Source organism: Lethenteron reissneri, chromosome 68 (genome assembly GCF_015708825.2).
Source record: "Lethenteron reissneri isolate LAM-NWPU_2019-01 chromosome 68, ASM1570882v1, whole genome shotgun sequence".
Lineage (NCBI taxonomy): Eukaryota > Metazoa > Chordata > Hyperoartia > Petromyzontiformes > Petromyzontidae > Lethenteron > Lethenteron reissneri.
In genome coordinates, this window is record NC_083846.1 from 4,295,579 (window position 1) to 4,316,707 (window position 21,129).

The 21,129-nt window shown below is 51.0% G+C and overlaps 2 protein-coding genes across 2 annotated transcripts; both read right to left on the bottom strand.

The window, feature by feature from the left end:
• Positions 1–278: 278 nt before the first annotated feature.
• LOC133360385 (potassium voltage-gated channel subfamily A member 2-like) lies at positions 279–3,664 on the bottom strand. The gene has a single exon (XM_061579085.1). It carries the CDS (start codon positions 3,438–3,440, stop codon positions 1,815–1,817), a length of 1,626 nt encoding a protein of 541 aa, XP_061435069.1. The 5' UTR covers positions 3,441–3,664; the 3' UTR covers positions 279–1,814.
• Positions 3,665–17,808: 14,144 nt separating this feature from the next.
• Positions 17,809–19,729, bottom strand: LOC133360314 (potassium voltage-gated channel subfamily A member 1-like; the record flags this gene model as incomplete). The annotated part of the gene is made up of 1 exon (XM_061578960.1): positions 17,809–19,729. A coding segment is annotated over exon 1 (1,674 nt), but the record flags the coding sequence as incomplete, so codon positions are not given.
• Positions 19,730–21,129: the final 1,400 nt, after the last annotated feature.

A 21,129-nucleotide genomic window follows, 5' to 3' on the forward strand; every position in this document is an offset into this window, starting at 1 on the left:
TTCCTAATTGCTTATGCCTCAAAGGTATAGAAAATACAGTAAATCTAGCTGTGACGGTCCCACCTGAAGACGGAGACTTGTGTTGCCTCCGAAACGTCGTGTTTTAATTGATTTATTTTCATTTTTCGATTTAAAGCTTTCGTGACTGCAGGGATTCATCTTATTGGTTCTTTCGGTAAAGTCACGTAGAAGGGAAATAATAAAATAATAAAAATATCTTTGTTTTATTTTTTTGTTTTATTTTAGTAAAAAAATGTATTTCATTATTTCCCTTCTACGTGATTTTACCGAAAGAACCAAGAAGATTATTTTCATTTATTATTATTTTATTTCTATTATTATTTTTTTAATGTTTTTTTCCTACGTGACTTTACCGAAAAAAACCTAAGAGCAAAAATGGCAATTGTTCCCAACAAACTTTGCTTTTGTGACCAGGACTTTACGTGAAGGAATAGCACAAATGCACACCACGTTTTATCATAGAAAATAGGTACATTTATAAATATCAATGTTCTCGTTACAAAAGCAAAGTTTGTGGGGAATAACAGCAATTTTCTATACGTTTGAGGCATACGCAATTAGGAAATAACACTTAGTACCCAGGACCAAAAGTAAAAAGAAATGTTCGTTACACGGTGAATTACACTGGTCAACAAAAAAAAAACTTTTTTTTCTGGCCTGGACTTTTGCAGCTGTTTTAGACTAATTCCAGGGTGCTGATTCCAAATCTGATCTCAGATTTGCTCTATCACATCATTTTTACGCTATCGGCATACCCCATTTTCATTGATTTTACCAGAAATTAACTCTGTCACTTATGATTTCAAGTTGTTGTGAGTCAGTGACTGCGTTAGTGTTAAAATATGGTTCTATATTTTAGGATAGTGTGTTCATAATATCATTGTATGTAGATATCCACATTCATTTAATATTTTTCTTCTGCAGTTTTTATTGAAAATGTAATATTTGATATCTCAAAAACCTGATGTGATGGACACAAACTGATGCCAGATTTGGAATCGGCACCCCAAAATTACCTTAAACCCGTTGGAATACCTTATGCAAAAAAAAGTGTGTTGACCAGTGCAGAGCATGTTGTTGTTTGCATGCTCAGCACGGGCACTGCGTGTGGTGAACGCAGTAAGGTGATTCCTGGCAACAGGAATCATTTATTCGGCGTTCGAATATCTCAACGCCTCCTGTTTGATTACCAGAGAAGGCAGACCCTGTTATTATTATTTTTCACACTTTGATATTGCCAGAAAGGTCCCCGTGTTGTATAATTGTACACCGCCGATGGCACAGGTGCCAACACAAAGACAAAGATCTCCCGTGTAGCCTTAACAGACTGTCGGGGCAAGTGCTGTTAGCGAGCAGCACCTATGAAGGCCGGCACGGCACACGAGTCGGTGGGTGGTCAGCAACACGCCCGGCCGCCTTTGTCTCCCTAGTGGCGATGTTTTTGTTTTTACACGTAGCACTCGGTACTCAATTGATGCCGAGTCGACCTAGGGGAGGCCCGGTAATGGTTCCCGACAATCGTCACCGGTGTTGGCCGTGAGCGGGAATCGAACTCAAAGCGCAGCGCGCTAACCACCACACACCACCGCTCCCCACCACAGGTGCCAACACAAAGACAAAGATCCCCCGTATAGCCTCAACAGGCTGTAGGGGCAAGTCCTGTTAGCGAGCACCTACCAAACACACACATACACAGAAACACACACACACAAAACACCCCTCCCCCCAATGAATATTCCTTTGCCCCACCCCACCCCTGCCACTCCACCGATGATGGAGACGCGAAATCATCGTCACACGTCGGTTCTAAATCCCGCGTGCTCGGGCAGGTGGTTCGTCACGTGTGCGCCGAGTTCCAAGCTCTTGTTGAACGACAGCCCGTCACCAGAAGCGGCGGCCCTCTCGCTCTGCACGCTCATCTCGCTGCTCGTGCGCTTCAAGAAGTCTCCGTCGTTGTCGTCGTCGTCATCTCCTCCTGTTGCTGCTGCTCTTCCTCCTCCTCCGTTCACGTTGAAGCTGGACACGTGCGAGTACTGCCCCAGGTCCTCGCCGTCCGTCTCGCGGTGGTAGAAGTAGTTGAAGTTGGAGACGATCACGGGCACCGGCAGCGCGATCGTGAGCACGCCCGCGATGGCGCACAGCGAGCCCACGATCTTCCCCCCGACGGTCTTGGGCCACATGTCTCCGTATCCCACCGTGGTCATCGTGACGACGGCCCACCAGAACGCGTCGGGGATGCTCGTGAAGTCCGTGTCGGGCTCGTCAGTCTCGGCGAAGTAGACTGCGCTCGAGAAGAGGACGACGCCGATGAAGAGGAAGAAGACGAGGAGGCCGAGTTCGCGCATCGACGCGTTTAGGGTCCGCCCGAGTATCTGCAGCCCCTTGGAGTGTCGCGACAGCTTGAAGATCCTGAAGACGCGCACGAGGCGGACGACACGCAGGATGGCGAGCGACATCGTCTGCTGCCCGTTGCCCTGCCGCTGCGCGAGCTCCGTGCCGAGCGTCACGAAGTAGGGCACGATGGCCACGATGTCGATCACGTTCATGATGTTCTTGAAGAAGGCCGGCTTGCTGGGGCACGCCGCGAAACGCGCCGTGAGCTCGAAGCTAAACCACACGATGCAGACGGTCTCGATGATGAAGAACGGGTCGGCGAACGAGCCGCCGACGTCCGTTCCGCTCGTCCCGTTGTTGTTGTTGTCGTCGTTGTTGTTGACGAGCAGAGACGCCTCCACCTCCTTCTCGTCGCGAAACTCTGGCAGCGTCTCGAGGCAGAAGACGATGATCGAGACGAGGATGACGACCACCGACACGATGGCGATGCCGCGCGCCGCGCCCGAACTCTCGGGGTACTCGAAGAGGAGCCAAACGTGGCGCTGGAACTCGCTCGCCGGCATCGGCCTCTCCTCCTCCTCCTCCTGCCTCGCGTAGCCCTCGTCCTCCCGGTAGCGCACCATCGCCTCGTCGCCCAGCTCGTAAAACCTCACCTCTTCGGCGAAGATATCGAAGGGGACGCTAGCCGGCCTGCGTAGCCTGCCGCCAGACTGGTAGTAGTAGAGGATGGCATCGAAGCTGGGTCGGTTGCGATCGAAGAAGTACTCGTTACGCAGCGGGTCGAAGTAGCGCGAACGCCGATCCGCGTCGCCCAGCAGAGTGTCGGGGAACTGCGCCAACGTGCGCAGCTGCGTCTCGAAGCGCAGCCCGGACACGTTCACGAGCACGCGCTCGCAGCCTTCGTGATGGTGCTGCTGGTGCTGGTGGTGGTGATGCTGCTGCTGCTGCAGCACGCCCGATGCTTCTCCGACACCTCCACCATCATCATCATCGTCACCACAGCAACCATAGCCGCCTCCTGCTGTTGCTGCTGCTGCTGCTGATGCTGCTCTACACGACTCCGCGTCGCCGTGTCTCGGCTCCATTCTCTCGTCTCACGCATCTCCAAGCTCAGCGCTTCCTCCTCCTCCTCTTCTTCCCGCTCCCGTCGCTACGGCTGCTTCTCTCCCCTCCTCGTCCGCTCGTCGCGATGGCACGCTGAGACCCCCACGGGCAGATGTGACGCTGGGAGGCGGTGGCATCTGCGTCGATAGCAGCAGCAGCAGCAGGCGCGTTCGTCACGACGAGCAAGGTGGTGGAGAGAGCGGAGTAGTCGTGGCTGCCCCTCCTCTGTCTCCTCCTCCTCCTCTTCCTCCTCCTCCTCCCCCCACTCCTCCTCCTCCTCCTCCACTCGCCATCGTTGGCTCCTGCTGTTCTTTGTTACTGCTGCTGCTCCTGCTGCTGCGGTTTGTTTGGATGCGAGATGACGGGAGAGGCGAGGGTTTCACGGAACGCAGCGGAGAGCCAGTCAGCGCTGGGTGGTTGTGGTTGTTGTTGTGCTGCTGCTGCTTGGTGGTGGTGGTGATGGTGGTGTTGTTGTGTTCAAGTGGTGGATCCAAGGGGGGGGGGGGGGGGAGAAGGGAGGGGGTGATGGGGCGATTGCCGCCCCCCCCCCACCCCACAGGTTGAGACACGACCAAAATAACACATTTTGTTTTATTAATATTTAACAGATAAAATACATTGACTGTGTTTTTTTTTCGTATTTACTAATGCAGGGCTCTTATTTTTTTAAGCTTTAAATGTAGGGTGACATCCCCCACCCGCCACCACCACCACCACGTCCTCCCCTCTCCACCCCGACCCTCTGAAATCCCCTCGAGAGGAGCGGCTCCGTCTCCATGCGGAAGTCGCCCCGCCCCTCCCGCGCGGAGACGGAGCGACTTTTCGATCCCGAAATCGCCGCTCGTGCAGCCGCAGTGGAGTGACTGGTCGCAAGGATGATGATGGTGGTGGTGGTTGTTGATGATGGAGAGGGAGGAGGAGGGGGAGGGGAGGGAGCGGTGGCGCAGCGGTTAGCGCCACGCAGCGCTACGAAACATGCAACGCCGAGGTCGATTGACGCACACGGCCACCAAGACCGGCAGTGACGATTTATCTGAACCGGTCCCGGGCCTCACCTAGGTCGACTCAGCCTCAAATGAGTACCCGGTGCGGTGTGTAGTAAACATCGCCAATGGGGGAGACAAAGGCGGCCGGGCATGGTGCTGGCCACCCACCCTCTCGTGCGCCGTGCCGGCCTTCATAGGCTGCTCGCTGTAGCAGCACTTGCCCCTACAGTCTGTTAATGCTATACGGGGGTTGGGGAGGGGGGCTCTTTTGTCTTTGTACGTTGAACTTTTTTCGCACCGTACGTCGTAGCCAGACCGTGCTAATCGGATGTGCGGTGGAGTGGGTGGGGGGTTATTCCAACATCTTCCGATTTTTTTGCGATTTAAATATCGATTTAAAGCTTTCGTGACTGCATGGATTCATATTCTTGGTGCTTTCGGTAAAGTCACGTAGAAGGGAAGTAATAAAATCATAAAAATAAAACATTTATTTTATCATGTTTTATTTTATTTTTTTCCTTCGACGCGACTCTTCTGAAATTCATACGGTAAAGTCGCGTAGGTAAAAAATGAAATAAAAATTAATTATTTTTATTAGTTTTTTCGGTAAAGTCACAAAATGAAATTAAAATTAATTATTTTTATTAATTTTCATTTCATTTTTTACCTACGTGACTTTACCGAAAAAACTAAGAGTACGAATCCTTGCAAGTCACGAAAGCTTCAAATCTAGAATCTTCTGAAATGGTTTAAGCGAGCGCTGAAGAGGAGGCGAAATGAGAGGCCGAGCTTCTCGACTCTCAAAGTCTCCTCGATGGCTCCGTCTGGTTGACGAAGGCGCCTCCCCCCCCCTCTCTCGCGAGGCAGTGGGCGACAGGAGATGCACCGATGGACAATTTAAATGAAAAATAAACACATTCCTGCGGAGGGAGCTGGTAGGAACGTTGGGTTGCTCGGTCATTGGCCAGGGTCAACGGCGGCGTGGTGTATTCCGCAAATATGCCCGACTGTGAGGGCGGGCACAAGCCGGCGTGAGTAGGTTAAACATTGAGTTTTATAAGGGCACCACGGGGTGACCAGCCCCTCCCCACCCAGCCCCACTCTTCCCACCCAGCCCCTCCCCACCCTCCCCACCCAGCCCCTCCCCACCCTCCCCTCCCCACCCAGCCCCTCCCCACCCTCCCCTCCCCACCCAGCCCCTCCCCACCCTCCCCTCCCCACCCAGCCCCTCCCCACCCAGCCCCTCCCCTCCCACCCAGCCCCACCCTTCCCACCCAGCCCCTCCCCACCCAGCCCCTCCCCTCCCACCCAGCCCCACCCACCCTCCCCACCCAGCTCCTCCCCACCCTCCCCTCCCCACCCAGCCCCTCCCTCCCCACACCAGCCCCTCCCTCCCCACCCAGCCCCTCCCTCCCCACCCAGCCCCTCCCTGCACGATGGACACAATAATCCCCTGTGGGCTGGTGTAACCAGGAGGTTCCTACCCGTATGAACTCTATATTGATTTATACTTTTACAAGGTAAGGCCCCCCGCTCCGCTTCGCTGTAGCTCTTTTTATTATTATTGTTACACGCTTTTGTTTAACTCACTCTGTCTGTTGTCGTAGTTGTTGTCGTATCCTCAAATCTTGCAACTCAATTTTAACCCACTTCCCAATGTGGTATCGACTGCAAACTTGGTATACTTATGTCACGCTGATGACAATACCATATTCTATCATAAAAAATATATATTTTTAAAACATTCTTTTTTATATGTCATGTTTCGCCTTGGGTCTAATTGTCCACGCTCAACTGACGTTGGCTGTAAATCCACCACTGCCCCTTACGTTATGGCAAGCTTCGGGGCCACTTCCTGGAGTCGTGGAGTTCTTCCATTACGAATACGGTACATTTCATTAAGGCGTGTTTAAAAAAAGTATTTTTAAATGTTACTTATTCAGAAGCGACTTTGCCATCACGAATGAGAGCTCAACAAAGTCACCTTGTCTTTTGGACATTTATAGCAGCAACATAGAATCTAAATAATAATCTCAATGTCCGGTAGGGGCGGCTCAGAAAGTTACAACAATGCACAAAACGCACGCACAAAAAAAATTAACCCGTAAAAACAAAGTTTTTCACTATAAATCCTTTATATGCGTGGCGGCTAGAGTCCTCTCGTCCTCTGGCTTGAGATGGCTGCCACCTATGGGTCAGATGATTGCCTGCCACCATTAAGCAATTGGTAATTAAATATAATTTATTTTTTCCTAAAAAGTGTAACATTTTGGAAAAAAATGTTCACGAAAATAAATTGTCATGCATAACGAGTCTGTGTGCAAAATGTCAGCTCGATTGGATCACGGGAAGTGGGTTAAAAAACGACCGAAAGATTTGCACGGTCGTAAGCAAGCAAGCAAGCAAGTGAACTTAATATAAAGGATTTTAAAAACACACGATGGGAGTGTAAAGTATAAGAAAGGTCATAATCACTAAAAATAAACTCTTTTTTATTATTTTTTAACCAGGTAAGGCCCCACTGAGTTATGCACCTCTTTTGAAGAAGCTACCTCGCCCGTCACAGATGACATCTCGACAAAGAGAGTGGCTCATTATCGTCGCGTGGAAATTCACAGCAGCCGAAGACTCGAAGCGCGTGACGTCGGTTCTAAATGTGGAGGGGAAAAACCGGAGGACCCGGAGAAAAATCCACGCGACCACGGGGAGAGAGAGAGACACGAAAACTCCAAATATACAGCAGCAGGTGTCAGGGATCGAACCCACGGCCTTCTGTGTAGCAGGCGAGGTTAGGTAACATCTCCTAGCCACCGTGATGATGATGAGAGAGAGACACGCAAACTCCAAATATACAGCAGCAGGCATCAGGGATCGAACCCATGACCTCCTGCGTACCAGGCGAGGTAGTTAACATCTCCTAGCCACCGTGATGATGATGAGAGACGCAAACTCCAAATATACAGCAGCAGGCGTCAGGGTCGGGATCGAACTCACGACCTCCTGTGAACCAGGCGAGGTAGTTAACATCTCCTAGCCACCGTGATGATGATGAGAGACGCAAACTCTAAATATACAGCAGCAGGCGTCAGGGTCGGGATCGAGCCCACGACCTCCTGTATACCAGGCGAGGTAGTTAACATCTCCTAGTCACCGTGATGATGATGAGACGCAAACTCCAAATGTACAGCAGCAGGCGTCAGGGTCGGGATCGAACTCACGACCACCTGTGAACCAGGCGAGGTAGTTAACATCTCCTAGCCACCGTGATGATGATGAGAGACGCAAACTCCAAATATATAGCAGCAGGCGTCAGGGTCGGGATCGAACTCATGACCTCCTGTATACCAGGCAAGGTAGTTAATATCTCCTACGACGATGCTGATGATGGAATCTTGATGATATCCTCCGCCAAAGATAATTCCCAATTTCCGCGCAAAGGAATCCTGCCAGCAGATAACAGGAGTCGTTTGCGTTTTAGATTATTGATGTCTTCCCGTACTTTGAAGCCTATCCTCTCATTGATGTGAGCCAGCTCCATGCATCCTTCTCGGGGGCTCGCAACGGGACACAACAGCGGAGATCGGTCATGTGCCCTCTCTCTCTCTGTGTGTGTCTCTCATTTTTGTTACGATCAGTTGGAAACAAGAAGATGCTCGGTGTAGTCGGCACTTTGCTTCGTTCATCATTTCGTAATTTTTTTTTGATTTTTAAACTTTGCTTTATGTAAACCCTCACCTCTCGCTCACTCTCTCTCTCTCTCGCTCGCTCGCTCGCTCTCTTTACCGTGAATTAGCTCCGTCCTTATACTGGTAGGAACCTCCTGGTTCCACCAGCCTACAGGGGATAATTGTGTTCGTCCGTCCGTCGTGCATCTAAAAATGGGAGGGGTGGGGCTGGGTGGAGAGGGGAGGGTGGTGAGGGGCTGGGGAGGGAGGGGCTAGGTGGAGAGGGGAGGGGCTGGGTGTGGCTAGGTGGGGAGGGGAGGGTGTGGAGGGGCTGGGTGGGGAGGGTGGGGCGGGGCTGGGTGGGGAGGGAGGGGCTGGGTGGGGTGGGAGGGGTGGGGCTGGGTGGGGAGGGGCTGGTCACCCCGTGGTGTCCTTATAAAACTCAACGTTTAACCTACTCACGCCGGCTTGTGCCCGCCCTCACAGTCGGGCATATTTGCGGAATACACCACGCCGCCGTTGACCCTGCAGGCCATTGACCGAGCAACCCAACGTTCCTACCAGCTCCCTCCGCAGGAAAGTGTAATGAGTGTCGCGCGGTTGTGCGTTCGTGACGACTCAAGTTGAATTCCTATCCTGCCAAAAACTACAAACAATGTATTTTTTCTATGTAACCAGGTAAGGGCCACTGTATGTATGTATGTGGAACTTATTTCGCATCGTACGTAGCCAATCTTGCTCATCGGAGGTTGCAGGGGAAGGACAACAAACTATGGGTCTCTGTGTGAGTCTATGGGTCTCTGTGTGAGTCTGTGGATCTCTGTGTGAGTATGTGGGTCTCTGTGTGATTCTATGGGTCTCTGTGTGAGTCCATGGGTCTCTGTGTGAGTCTGTGGGTCTCTGTGTGAGTCTATGGGTCTCTGTTTTAGTCTTTGGGTCTTTATCTGAGTCTGTGGATCTCTGTGTGAGTATGTGGGTCTCTGTGTGAGTCTATGGGTCTCTGTGTGAGTCTATGGGTATCTGTGTGAGTCCATGGGTCTTTGTGTGAGTCTATACGTATCTATGTGAGTCTATGGGTCTCTGTGTGAGTATGAGGGTCTCTGTGTGAGTCTATGGGCCTCTGTGTGAGTCTATGGGTCTCTACGTGAGTCTATAGGTCTCTGTGTGAGTCTGTGGGTCTCTGTGTGAGTCTATGTATGTTGAACTTTTTTCGCACCGTACGTAGCCAACCGCGCTAATCGGAGGTGCGGGGGAAGGACAACGAACTAAACACAAACAGCAGTCCTAAATAGATGAGTTTCCATGGTGCAGCGTCTATGGCAGTGGCTCCTAACCTCGACTCCAGCCTTGCCATCCCATTGTTTTATGTCAATAGACACACACATGTATGTTTGATGAAACAAAGTAAGCTCTACGTTCTTGCCCGTGCTTAATTTGCGTTGTCGATGATTTTCCTTCAAAAAAAATCCGTCCACGTCTCGCACGCCCCCCCCAGAAAGGGCATCTCGCACCCCCAGGGAATGCGAGATACACCCCAGGATAATAAGAACCAACTTTACCTAAAGACTATCTGGTTCTTTCGGTAAAGTGACGTATAAAGATAAAATAATAAATTAAATACGAGCATACGACGTTTCGATCGCAACACAAGCAATCGTCATCAGGTATAAATGAAATAGAAACACAAATCTAGTATGCTTAGAAATGTGATGTAATACAACAGAGAGTCGGATAACATAGCGGTCAACACCCTACCTGGTTGAATACGTTCTTCCTGAGAATGCTAAATTTGAGAGAGAGAGATAAAACACAGAACCAGAGACATATAGACAGACATATAAGCAGAGACAGATATCACAGAGATACATAGAGGGAGAACATACATAGGCACACAGAGAAACCACGCCTCTGTGTCGAGGCCTTAAATAGAGAGAGGGGGCGGAGAGAGAGGGAGGGGTGAGAGAAATTAGCATGTCAATGAGTGGCACGGTGAGTGGCACGTGACTTTACCGAAAGAACCAAAGAGTAATTCCTGTAGTCACGAAAGCTTCAAATCAAGATAAGAACCAACCGGTCTAGGCTGTCCAAGGTGCACCGTGCAAGCTGTTCGTGGCGGGGTACAGGAGACGGACTGATGCGGTGCAAGAGGATGTGGACTTGCTGACGACAGGTACCAGCGGTGTCAAGATCGGCCTCTGTGGAGGAGGCTCGTGAAGGACGCTGCTCCAGCAACAGCGGAGGGTGGAGAAGCGACGCTCAGAGCACATTGAGACATTTGAAATGCCTCAAGGTGCACCTAGCCTGGCACAACAGCTGTAGCGACGTCACCACCACTTCGTGGCGAACGACAGCTGTTGTTTGTGTTGGTGGAGTGTTAGACATGACCACCGTTGACTGCGACTCAGTGTTAATATAGACTGGCGTATGGATTGGCAAACAAGACTGTATATCATGAAATTACACCGCTATTCTTAGTAACGCTATCAGCACCAGCAGAGGCATCCCCCAATAGCGTCATCATCTGTAGCATCGCCACCACCACCACCATCGGTAAACTACTCAACATTGTTGCCACCACCATTATTAATTGCAAAATCGACCACCAACACCACCTATCATCATCACCGCCGCCACCGCCGCCGCCTAAATTACCATCGTAATCTCTTTGGTTATTTCGGTAAAGAACACGTAGAAAGAAAATAAATTAAGTAATAGAGTACGACGTTTCGATTGCAACAGCTCCCTCCAACGACCCTCGATCAACTCCCAGCCCCAGCAACAGCTGAGCGCGTAATAAATAACGGTACATCCGTGGAAGATTCGTGGGATTTCACGGCGTTCTCTTCAGAACAGGCAAACGAGGCACAAGCTCGGTAGCTCGAGACCACGTTCCTTTGCACATTCCGAGGGGAGGGGTGGGGGTCACGGCCTTGCCCGTGTGACCTCTCTCTCTCTCTCTGACCTCTCTAGTCATTTGCTATGAAGAGAGGAGGGCCATTGCCTGAAACGTCGCCCACTGTAGACTTGTCTTCGTGCGACACTTCAGACGCAGTGTCGCCGATGAATTGCGTTGAGGTTTTTGTGTTTTTTTAATTTTTCGTTCGTGTCGTTTGTCCGTGCGAGTGCACTTTGAGAGCGAGCGAGCGAGTGATGTGCGCTAGCGGCAACCATTTTTTTTTCGGCTGGCCTCTTGGAGTGGCCAGAATTCCCTTTGGAAGGGGACAGCCAGCCGAGTCTTCAAGTCGTCTCTCCATTCGCAACAATAGCTGACTACCTTTGACGTTGCTGCTGTTATCATCATCATCATCATTGTTATCATCATCATCGGCATCATCATCATCGGTCGTAAAGTTGAATTCAACCCGAAAGTCCATCGCAGTCGCGACCCGATCCAACTTGGCACCTCGCGTCAAAACTCAATGTCAGTTTGGCTCACAAGTAAGCCAATCAAGATCTTGAAGTTGCAGGGTTACTCTTTGCCAGGGTCTCCGTTATTTTCTTTTTTAAATCCTTTATATTAAGTTCGCTTGCTTGCTTACGACCGTGCAAATCTTTCGGTCGTTTTTTAACCCACTTCCCGTGATCCAATCGAGCTGACATTTTGCACACAGACTCGTTGTGCGAGACAATTAATGTTCGTGAAAAAAACTTTCCAAAATTTTACACTGTTTAGGGAAAGCAAATTAAATATTTAATTACCAATTGCTTAATACTGGCAGACAATCATCTGACCCATAGGTGGCAGCCATCTCAAGCCAGAGGACGAGAGGACTCTCGCCGCCACGCATATAAAGGATTTATAGTGAAAAACTTTGTTTTTACGGGTTATACTTGTTAAATCCTTTATATTAAGTTCGCTTGCTTGCTTGCTTGCGTGCTTGCGTGCTTGCTTGCTTGCTTACGACCGTGCAAATATTTCGGTCGTTTTTTAACCCACTTCCCGTGATCCAATCGAGCTGACATTTTGCACACAGACTCGTTGTGCGAGACAATTAATGTTCGTGAAAAAAACTTTCCAAAATTTTACACTGTTTAGGGAAAGCAAATTAAATATTTAATTACCAATTGCTTAATACTGGCAGACAATCATCTGACCCATAGGTGGCAGCCATCCCAAGCCAGAGGACGAGAAGACTCTAGCCGCCACGCATATAAAGGATTTATAGTGAAAAACTTTGTTTTTACGGGTTATACTTGTTATGAGCTCAGAAGAAATGGCCATTGACTCAAATTCGTCGTCGATTTGATATACATTGCCCCCCCTTTTAAAGCCACACACACAGTGTTACTATTGACGAGGGTGCTGACATATTGTTAGTTGTGCCACTGCCAACGCAGCAAAGACGGTGGTGGGCCAACCGCATAGACGCGCGGCGCTTTTAGGACGCGTTGCTTCCGCGGCCGTCTGGAACGCTCTCTTCCCTTCCGATACCAGGAAGCCACTTGGAGCTGTGCAATTTTAGATCATCTCGATGAGTGGTTCTTGACCCTTCACTGCAGCATTGCACCCCAATGGTTTGTCAGTCGTTGAAACAGATGCGACAATTTAAATTTTGATTTAAAGCTTTCGCGACTGCAGGGATTCATATTCTTGGTTCTTTCAGTAAAGTCACGTAGAAGGGAAATAATAAAATAATATGAATATAAAATAATAAAAATTCTCACGACGTTTCGACTGATGATTGCTGCTTGTGTTGCAGTCGAAACGTCGTGAGAATTTTTATTGTTTTATATTAATATTATTTTATTATTTCCCTTCTACGTGGCTTTACCGAAAGAACCAAGAATAAGATGCGACAATGTTAATAGCTGCACAGCGGGTTTGATGAAACCAACTTAAGTTGCTCCTTACGTTGCCCCGTGCTTAATTTGTGTTTTCGACGATTTACCTTCTAAACAAAATAAAATCTGGCCACGTCTCGCATCCCCAGCAAGGGCATCTGGCTCCCCCAGTGGGTGTGTGATGCACCCCAGGCCAAGAATCACTGCAGTCCCAGATTGACAAACTAATTTCTTGACATACTCTTAGGTTTTTTTTCGGTAAAGTCACGTAGGTAAAACATAAAATTAAAATTAAAGTAATAATAGAAATAAAATAAAATAATAAATCAGTAAATCAAAGTTGTGATTTATTATTTTATTTTATTTCTATTATTATTTTTATTAATTTTATTTTTTACCTACGTGACTTTACCGAAAAAAACCTAAGAGTATGATTCCTTCCAGTCACGAAAGCTTCAAATCTAGAATTAATTTCTTGACGACTGCCTTTTTTTTGCTTTCAGTTTAATGCCCTTCGTCCGCACCTCCGATTATCGACGGTTGGACTACGTACGGCGGTGCGGAATAACTTCAACATACACACAGCAGCAGCAGCAGCACCACCACCAGCACTGAATATTGTGTTCACATAAGTATCGCAAAGTGACAAGCGCATGCGTGACCAGACAGCAGGAGAGGCAGACCAAACGGGGGGTGGGGGGGGTGATGTGGCTCGCTTTTTCAATGGCCCAGTAAAACAACAACACACTAAAGCACATGCACAAACACGCCAACCACCACCACCCACCCATCCAGCCCCGCGATAATAATTCAGAGCCAAAGGGTCAAATCACTCCTCGACAGTGGAGGGCGACTTCGTTTTGCTCGCCAGGGCCTCTTCCCTCTCTGTCCGGGCAGAGAGCGGGGCCCCAATGGCCGGTTTATCAGGCCTGTCCTTGAGGCGACAGCCTACGCCTTGCATGAATAGGCCTCCTGTTACAAGGCGGTGGAATCTCTGTGTTGGCACTGCCCTCAGGCCTGTCCGTGAGGCAACAGCCTAAATCTTGTAGGAGTAGGCCTACTCCTCCATCTATAATGCGGTGGACACTCTGTGTTGGCACTGCCCTCAGGCCTGTCTGTGAGGCCGTCAATGGCCTCATCTTGTAGGAGTAGACCTCCATCTATAACGCGGTAGACACTCTGTGTTGGCACTACCCTCAGGCCTGTCCGTGAGGCAACAGCCTCGCCTTGTAGGAGTAGACCTCCTCCATCTATAACGTGGTGGACACTCTGAGTTGGCACTGCTCTTAGGCATGTCCAGAAGGCCGTCAATGGCCTCATCTTATAGGAGTAGGCCTACTCCTCCATCTATAACGTGGTGGAATCTCTGTGTTGGCACTGCCCTCAGGCCTGTCCGTGAGGCGACAGCCTCATCTTGCAGGAGTAGGCCTACTCCTCCATCTATAACGTGGTGGACACTCTGAGTTGCCACTGCCCTCAAGCCTGTCCGTGAGGCGACAGCCTCATCTTGTAGGAGTAGGCCTACTCCTCCTCCATCTATAAGGCGGTGGACACCCTGAGTTGGCACTGCCCTCAGCCCTGTCCGTGAGGCGACAGCCTCGCCTTGTAGGAGTAGACCTCCTCCTCCTCCATCTATAACGCGATGGACACTCTGTGTTGCCACTGCCCTCAGGTCTGGAGTCAATGAGACGGCATCCTAACCCAGCAGGAAGCCTCCTGCTATAAGGCGGTGGTGCGTGGTGGACTATTTGTGTCGGCACTGCCCGCAGTTATGTCGTGAGGGTGGCGGCCTGACTTCGTAGGAGGAGGCCTGCTCCTGCTATAACGCGGTCGAAGAGGCCTCCTGCTACAATGCAGTGGAACGCGCTGGGCGTTTTGTGTTGGCACTACCCTCAGATCTGTCGTCAATGAGGTGACGGCCTAACATCCTTCTGCTATAACCCGGTGGACTCTTTTCATTGGCACCGCTCGCAGATCTGCCGTGAGCTAGGCGGCCTAACCCCCTTGCAGGAGGCATCATCTTGCTGTCACGTGGTGGAGTCTTTTTATTATTACACGCTTTCTATTAACTCACTCTGTCTGTTGTTGTTGTCGTTGTTGTATCCTCAAATCTTGTAACTCAATTTTAACCCACTTCCCAATGTGTTATCGACTGCAAATTTGGTATACTTATGTCATACTGATGACAATACTATATTCTATCATTACAAATAAAAAACATATTTTTAAACCATCTTTTTTATATGTTATGTTTTATTACACGCTTTCTATTAACTCACTCTGTCTGTTGTTGTTGTATCCTCAAATCTTGTAACTCAATTTTAACACACTTCCCAATGTGTTATCGACTGCAAATTTGGTATACTTATGTCATACTGATGACAATACTATATTCTATCATTACAAATAAAAAAATATTTGTAAACAATCTTTTGTATATGTTCTGTTTCGGCTTGGCTCTAATTGTCCGCGCTCAACTGACGTTGTCTGTAAATCACCACAGTCCCTTAAGTTGTGGCAAGCTTCGGGCCCACTTCCTGGAGTCGTGGAGTTCTTCCATTACTCGTACGGTACATTTCATTAAAGCGTGTTTTTTAAAAAAGTTTTTTTAAAAATATTACTTCTTGTTCGCACTGCCCAGCAGGCATGCCATGAGGCGCAGGCCTCAACTTGCAGGTTGGGGCCTCATCCTTCTATAACGCGGCGAGGCCCTCTGTAAACTCACACGTTTCTCACGACGATTCGATTCTATCCTTGCGTACGGCAATACAATACTGCATATCCGATCACGGTGTTGATGATCTTGTGCTTTATTTATAGAGCGCCTTGAAGGCGCTTAACATAATTTAACACAGACGGTATATACAAACAAACAATATCGACGGCAGGGTCGTGCAGCGGACGAGAACGGGTGATCAAGATGTAGAGGTTCATAGGGGTGAGGGTAGGGGAACAGTGGAGGGGGGAAGGAAGAGGAGGAGGAATGGACAGTGGAGAAGAAGTTTGAGGCTTTAAGACAGGAACGTAAGGAGGTTAAGGAAGGGAGGGAGGGGGGGTGGGCGGCATAATGTGATGAAGATGAGTGGATGATAGGGGCCAGCCTCATAGCAGCAAACATGCTCAGCTTGGGTTACTCTCGAGGAGCAAATATCGGCCACCCCCACGTGCCCACATCCCTCCCAAGTGCCCCCCACGCGTACCACGTGGACAAATCGTTGGTCAATTAATCCCCCATGATCCACGTGGCATGGGCAGGCCGTCGCTCAGCAGCGGATTGACACAAATGGCTGTACGAGTGGCTGTCCACGACAAAACGTTTCTCTTTGGGCGAGATCGCGTGAATAGAAATGTGTCGCTAATCCGCCACCACCCGACACAGCCAATTATGGTTGTAACGTAAACGAAACGTGCCCAATGCGTTACTACTTCCTCGCGTGGGATATTGCTATCTTGGGCTATTGCATTCTACGAACAAAACGGGCATTTTGTACAAAAGAAAAAGGTAACGAATCTGAACAGTGTCAGTAATGGAGGCCTCGCCTTGTCCACATGAGCAGTAATCACGCGAACTCAAGTCATCCTCGCAGCAGCAAGCGGCCTTTGGCTGAGCCATCGAAAAAAGACGGTCACCCGCTTCGCACGGCGCTTTCAGATGCGCTTCTGCGTCCATCTGCAATGCTCTTCCGATGTTCGCAGTCACCGGGAGATATTCTCTTTTAAATCTCGTTGTTGTCCTTCCCCCGCACCTCAAATTATCATGGTTGGCTACGTACGGTGCGAAAGAAATTCAACTCACATGCACAACGACTGCCGATTCCCCCGCCGTGGCACTTGCCGCAATAGCTGTCCAACATCAAACAACGAGGAACTGAGGAATTGGTGGATATCTGAACACACTGCCGCCACCCACGCACGTGCAAAGCATCTTCAGCCCAAACATCTGAAATTATTATCATCAAATATCCCCCCCCCCCCCCCGCGCGTCGTTCTGTTGATGCCACCGTTCAGGAAATGTATTTCTCAGCTCAAGGACACCGTCTCAGTGCTCCCGACTCGTTGATTTACTCACAGCTTGATGCACGGAATTGGAATTATACCTCCGATTCTTGCTGTTGTTTCCTTTGCGTTTCATTCGATGATCGACCGTCAATCCTTTTGGCACGCTCCATCTGCATTACCGCCAGCAAGTCGTTTAAGTTCACGATTGAGCTCAAGTTTTCGTTGTCAGCTTCATTTAAAAACTGTTGATACATGCATAGCAGCCCTAAGAAACCTGCCCACGTAGTTCTCAAGGATATATCTTCATTGTGAACCCAAGTCGTTAGCGGGTACAAATAAAAAAAATCTGAAAAAAATGTCTGTGAGCACAAGCTTGCATGCTTATATAGAAAAAAATTCAGATCTAAAATAGTGACAAATTTGGACTCATTAGAGCCATAAGAACTATGAGTAGGATGTATGTGAATACCATTGGTTGGTTGATCGAACTGCGAATAATACAATAATCCACGATTATAGCAGCTTCTTTTGCGCCTCCTGGCTTTGCAGCTTTAACTCGGAACTAACGTTTTCCATGATCGCCCTTTGCTCATTACAGATGACTTCTCGCATGGCGCTGCATCTTCGTGTCCACAGTTTCGCTCGAGTCTATTTTTATTGCGCCAAGCACATCGTCGGCGCCGTTTGCCGCACGTGCGAAAGCTCCTCTGCGATGAAGGAATGTGACTTGGCGGGCACTAGGCAATGGGTCCTAGCCCCGTCCGCTCAGAAAGGTTATTGGGGACTTGTCAGAATCCACCTCCTTGAGGATTGCCACCACGTCAGCCCCGTCGCCCCTGCCGCTCTGCGGGGTGACCTCCTGTGGACATTTGCTTGAGAACTTCTTCATCGCCTCCTCCGCCGCCTCCTCCTCCACCTCCTCCGTCGTCATTGGTGTTGAGGCTGGACACGTGCGAGTAGTGGGCCTGGTCCTCGCTGTCCATCTCGCGGTGGTAGAAGTAGTTGAAGTTGGAGACGATCACGGGCACCGGCAGCGCGATCGTGAGCACGCCCGCGATGGCGCACAGCGAGCCCACGATCTTCCCCCCCACGGTCTTGGGCCACATGTCGCCGTAGCCCACCGTGGTCATCGTGACAACGGCCCACCAGAACGCGTGCGGGATGCTCGTGAAGTCCGTTTCGGACTCGTCTGACTCGGCGAAGTAGACGGCGCTCGAGAAGAGGATGACGCCGATGAAGAGGAAGAAGATGAGGAGGCCCAGCTCACGCATGGAGGCGCTCAGGGTCTGGCCCAGGATCTGCAGCCCCTTGGAGTGTCGCGACAGCTTGAAGATCCTGAAGACGCGCACGAGGCGGACTACCCTGAAGATCGCGAGCGACATCGTCTGCTGCCCGTTGCCCTCCTGCTCCGCCAACTCGGTGCCCAGGGTGATGAAGTAGGGCACGATGGCCACGATGTCAATGATGTTCATGATGTCCTTGAAGAAGGCCGGCTTGCTGGGACTTGCGAGAAAGCGCACCGTGAGCTCGAAGCTGAACCACACGATGCAGACGGTCTCGATGATGAAGAATGGGTCCGCGAACGAGCTGCCGGAGGCCTCGTCCTCCGCCTCAGTGCCGTTGACGAATGGCACGGCGAACGAGGCGTTCTCCCTCTCCTCCCGGAACATGGGCAGCGTCTCGACGCAGAAGATGATGATGGAGATGACGATGACGAGCACCGACACGATGGCGATGCCGCGCGCTGGCCCCGAACTCTCGGGGTACTCGAAGAGGAGCCACACGTGGCGCTGGAACTCGTTCGCCGGCATCGGCCTCTCCTCCTCCTTCGCGTAGCCCTCGTCCTCACGGTAGCGCACCATCGCCTCGTCGCCTAGCTCGTAGAACTTGATCTCCTCGGAGAAGATATCGAAGGGGACGCTCGCCGGCCGCCGCAGCCTGCCGCCCGACTGGTAATAGTAGAGGATGGCGTCGAAGCTGGGCCGGTTGCGATCGAAGAAGTACTCGTTGCGCAGCGGGTCGTAGTAGTGCGACCGCCGCTCCGCGTCGCCCAGCAGCGTGTTGGGGAACTGCGCCAACGTGCCCAGCTGCGTCTCGAAGCGCAGCCCGGACACGTTGAACACCACTCGCTCCATGTCATCGTGCTGCTCGCCCGGTCCCTCTCCCGCCCCCCGTCCGCACGCCTCCGCGTCGCCGAGTCGAGCCTCCGTGTCCTCTTCGACGAGAACGCCGATGATACCCTTGGGCGGTAGAGATCCGGACCCCTCCGCCCGAATGCCCATGGACTCGGTCGATTCCAGGCTTTCTTTCCTCTGCTTTCTCCTGCCTGCGCCCGTCCGCCTCTTCCGTTTCTCGTTGCTGTCGTCCCTTTTGTCTTCACCGTCGTCGTCGCCGCCGCTGCTGCCGCTGCTGCTGTGGCTGCTGCTGGACGCGGGGGACGGCGCGGCGAGGGCGGACGCGGCGGCGACGCGCTGGTCCTTGAGGCCGGTCATGCGGGCCGTGCCGACGAAAAGCGCCTGTGCGGTGCGCGGGAGGTGGTGGTGGTGGTGGTGGTGGCGATGTCCATGAGATCCGGAGACGGCCGATTCCATCCTGGATCGATAACGGCGGCGACGGCGGCGGCGGCGGCCGGCGAACTCTCCTGCCTCGCGCAAGTTGATTTTGGGACGCGAAATTGAAATTGAAAGACGTGTCGATGATGAACGAGGCACGGCGGCAGGAGGCGTTGACTGCAGGTTCACCGTCTGCTCCCGCTCAGAGCGTCGAGAGCACTCTGGGCACACTGAGACTCACACGGTAGCGGCTGACTTAACACCCCGAGTTCGGTCCAACAGCACACACGTGTTCCAGCGTCTCATTTACATCCATTCGGGTTTCTCAAAAAGGCTCGGTGGGGGTGCACTTATTTATTCCTTGCCCCCCCCCCCCCACCCACCCACCACCTTTCCACTTGTGAAAACAAAAATCCGCGAAAAAGACGGCAACACGCCGCTTCTCCACTTCTGTCGCAAACAAGGCCGTGTAGCCCCTTGGCACGCAAGCGCCCTGTCGTCTACAAGCCGTGTCCTTCGTGTGTGTGTGTGTGTCCCCGCAACCACCGATCTCATCGCAGGCAGAAACGAACATGATACAGAGAGAGGGGAGAGGGAGAGGAGGGGGGGGGGACGGAGAAGGTAGGCAGGCATGCGTTCATTAAAAATAACCCTGGCATCAATGACCGTGTTCATCCAGTGCCACAAGGAAAAGTAAGACGACTGGCACGAACCAGAAGCCAGAGGGGTGTTCTTGCAACCCTGAGCCTCCTGCTTACAAAAATATAGCGTGGAATGTATCAGGGTTTCCACATGCAGGGGGCTTGGGGTGGCTGGGGGGGGGTCAGTGGAATTCGTGTAGCTCTCCCTGACCAAGCTCAAAGCATCGCAAGCGAAACGTCGGCGCGGGTTTTTGGACGGCGAAGTCTGGAAGGCGACCACGGTCGGGTCAGTCGCTTGGACACCGTGTGAATCATTCCATCCGAGAGTGTTACTCAACTAGAAACTAAAAACTATATTTCACGTTGCCAGGTAAGGCACCACCACCGAGCTATATACTGCCCTCTCTTTCAGAGAAGCGACCCGGACACGGATGGTAGCCCAACGAAGTGGCAAATCGCGTGGCATTTAAAGGCAGCGGACAAAATCCTCTTAAACGCGTGGTGACGTCGGTTCTAAATGTGGAAGGGAAAAACCGGAGGACCCGGAGAAAAATCCACGTGACTACGGGGAGAGAGAGAGAGAGACACCGCAAGCTCCAAATATACAGCAGCAGGCGTCAGGGTTGGGGATCGAACCCACGACCTATTGTATACCAGGCGAGGTAGTTAACGTCTCATAGCCACCGTGATGATGAGAGACACAAACTCCAAATATACAGCAGCAGGCATCAGGGTCGTGATCAATCCACGACCTCCTGTATACCAGGCGAGGTAGTTAACGTCTCATAGCCACCGTGATGATGAGAGACGCAAACTCCAAATATACTACAGCAGCGGGCATCAGGGTCGGGGATCGAACCCACGGCCTCCTGTATATCAGGCGAGGTAGTTAACATCTCCTAGCCACCGTGATGATGATGAGAGACGCAAACTCCAAATATACAGCAGCAGGCGTCAGGTCGGGGATCGAACCCACGACCTCCTGTGTACCAGGCGAGGTAGTTAACATCTCCTAGCCACCGTGATGATGATGAGAGACGCAAAC

Coding starts and splice junctions, on each gene's coding strand:
- LOC133360385 (XM_061579085.1), bottom strand. CDS start 3,440: ATGGAGCCGAGACACGGCGACGCGGAGTCGTGTAGAGCAGCATCAGCA.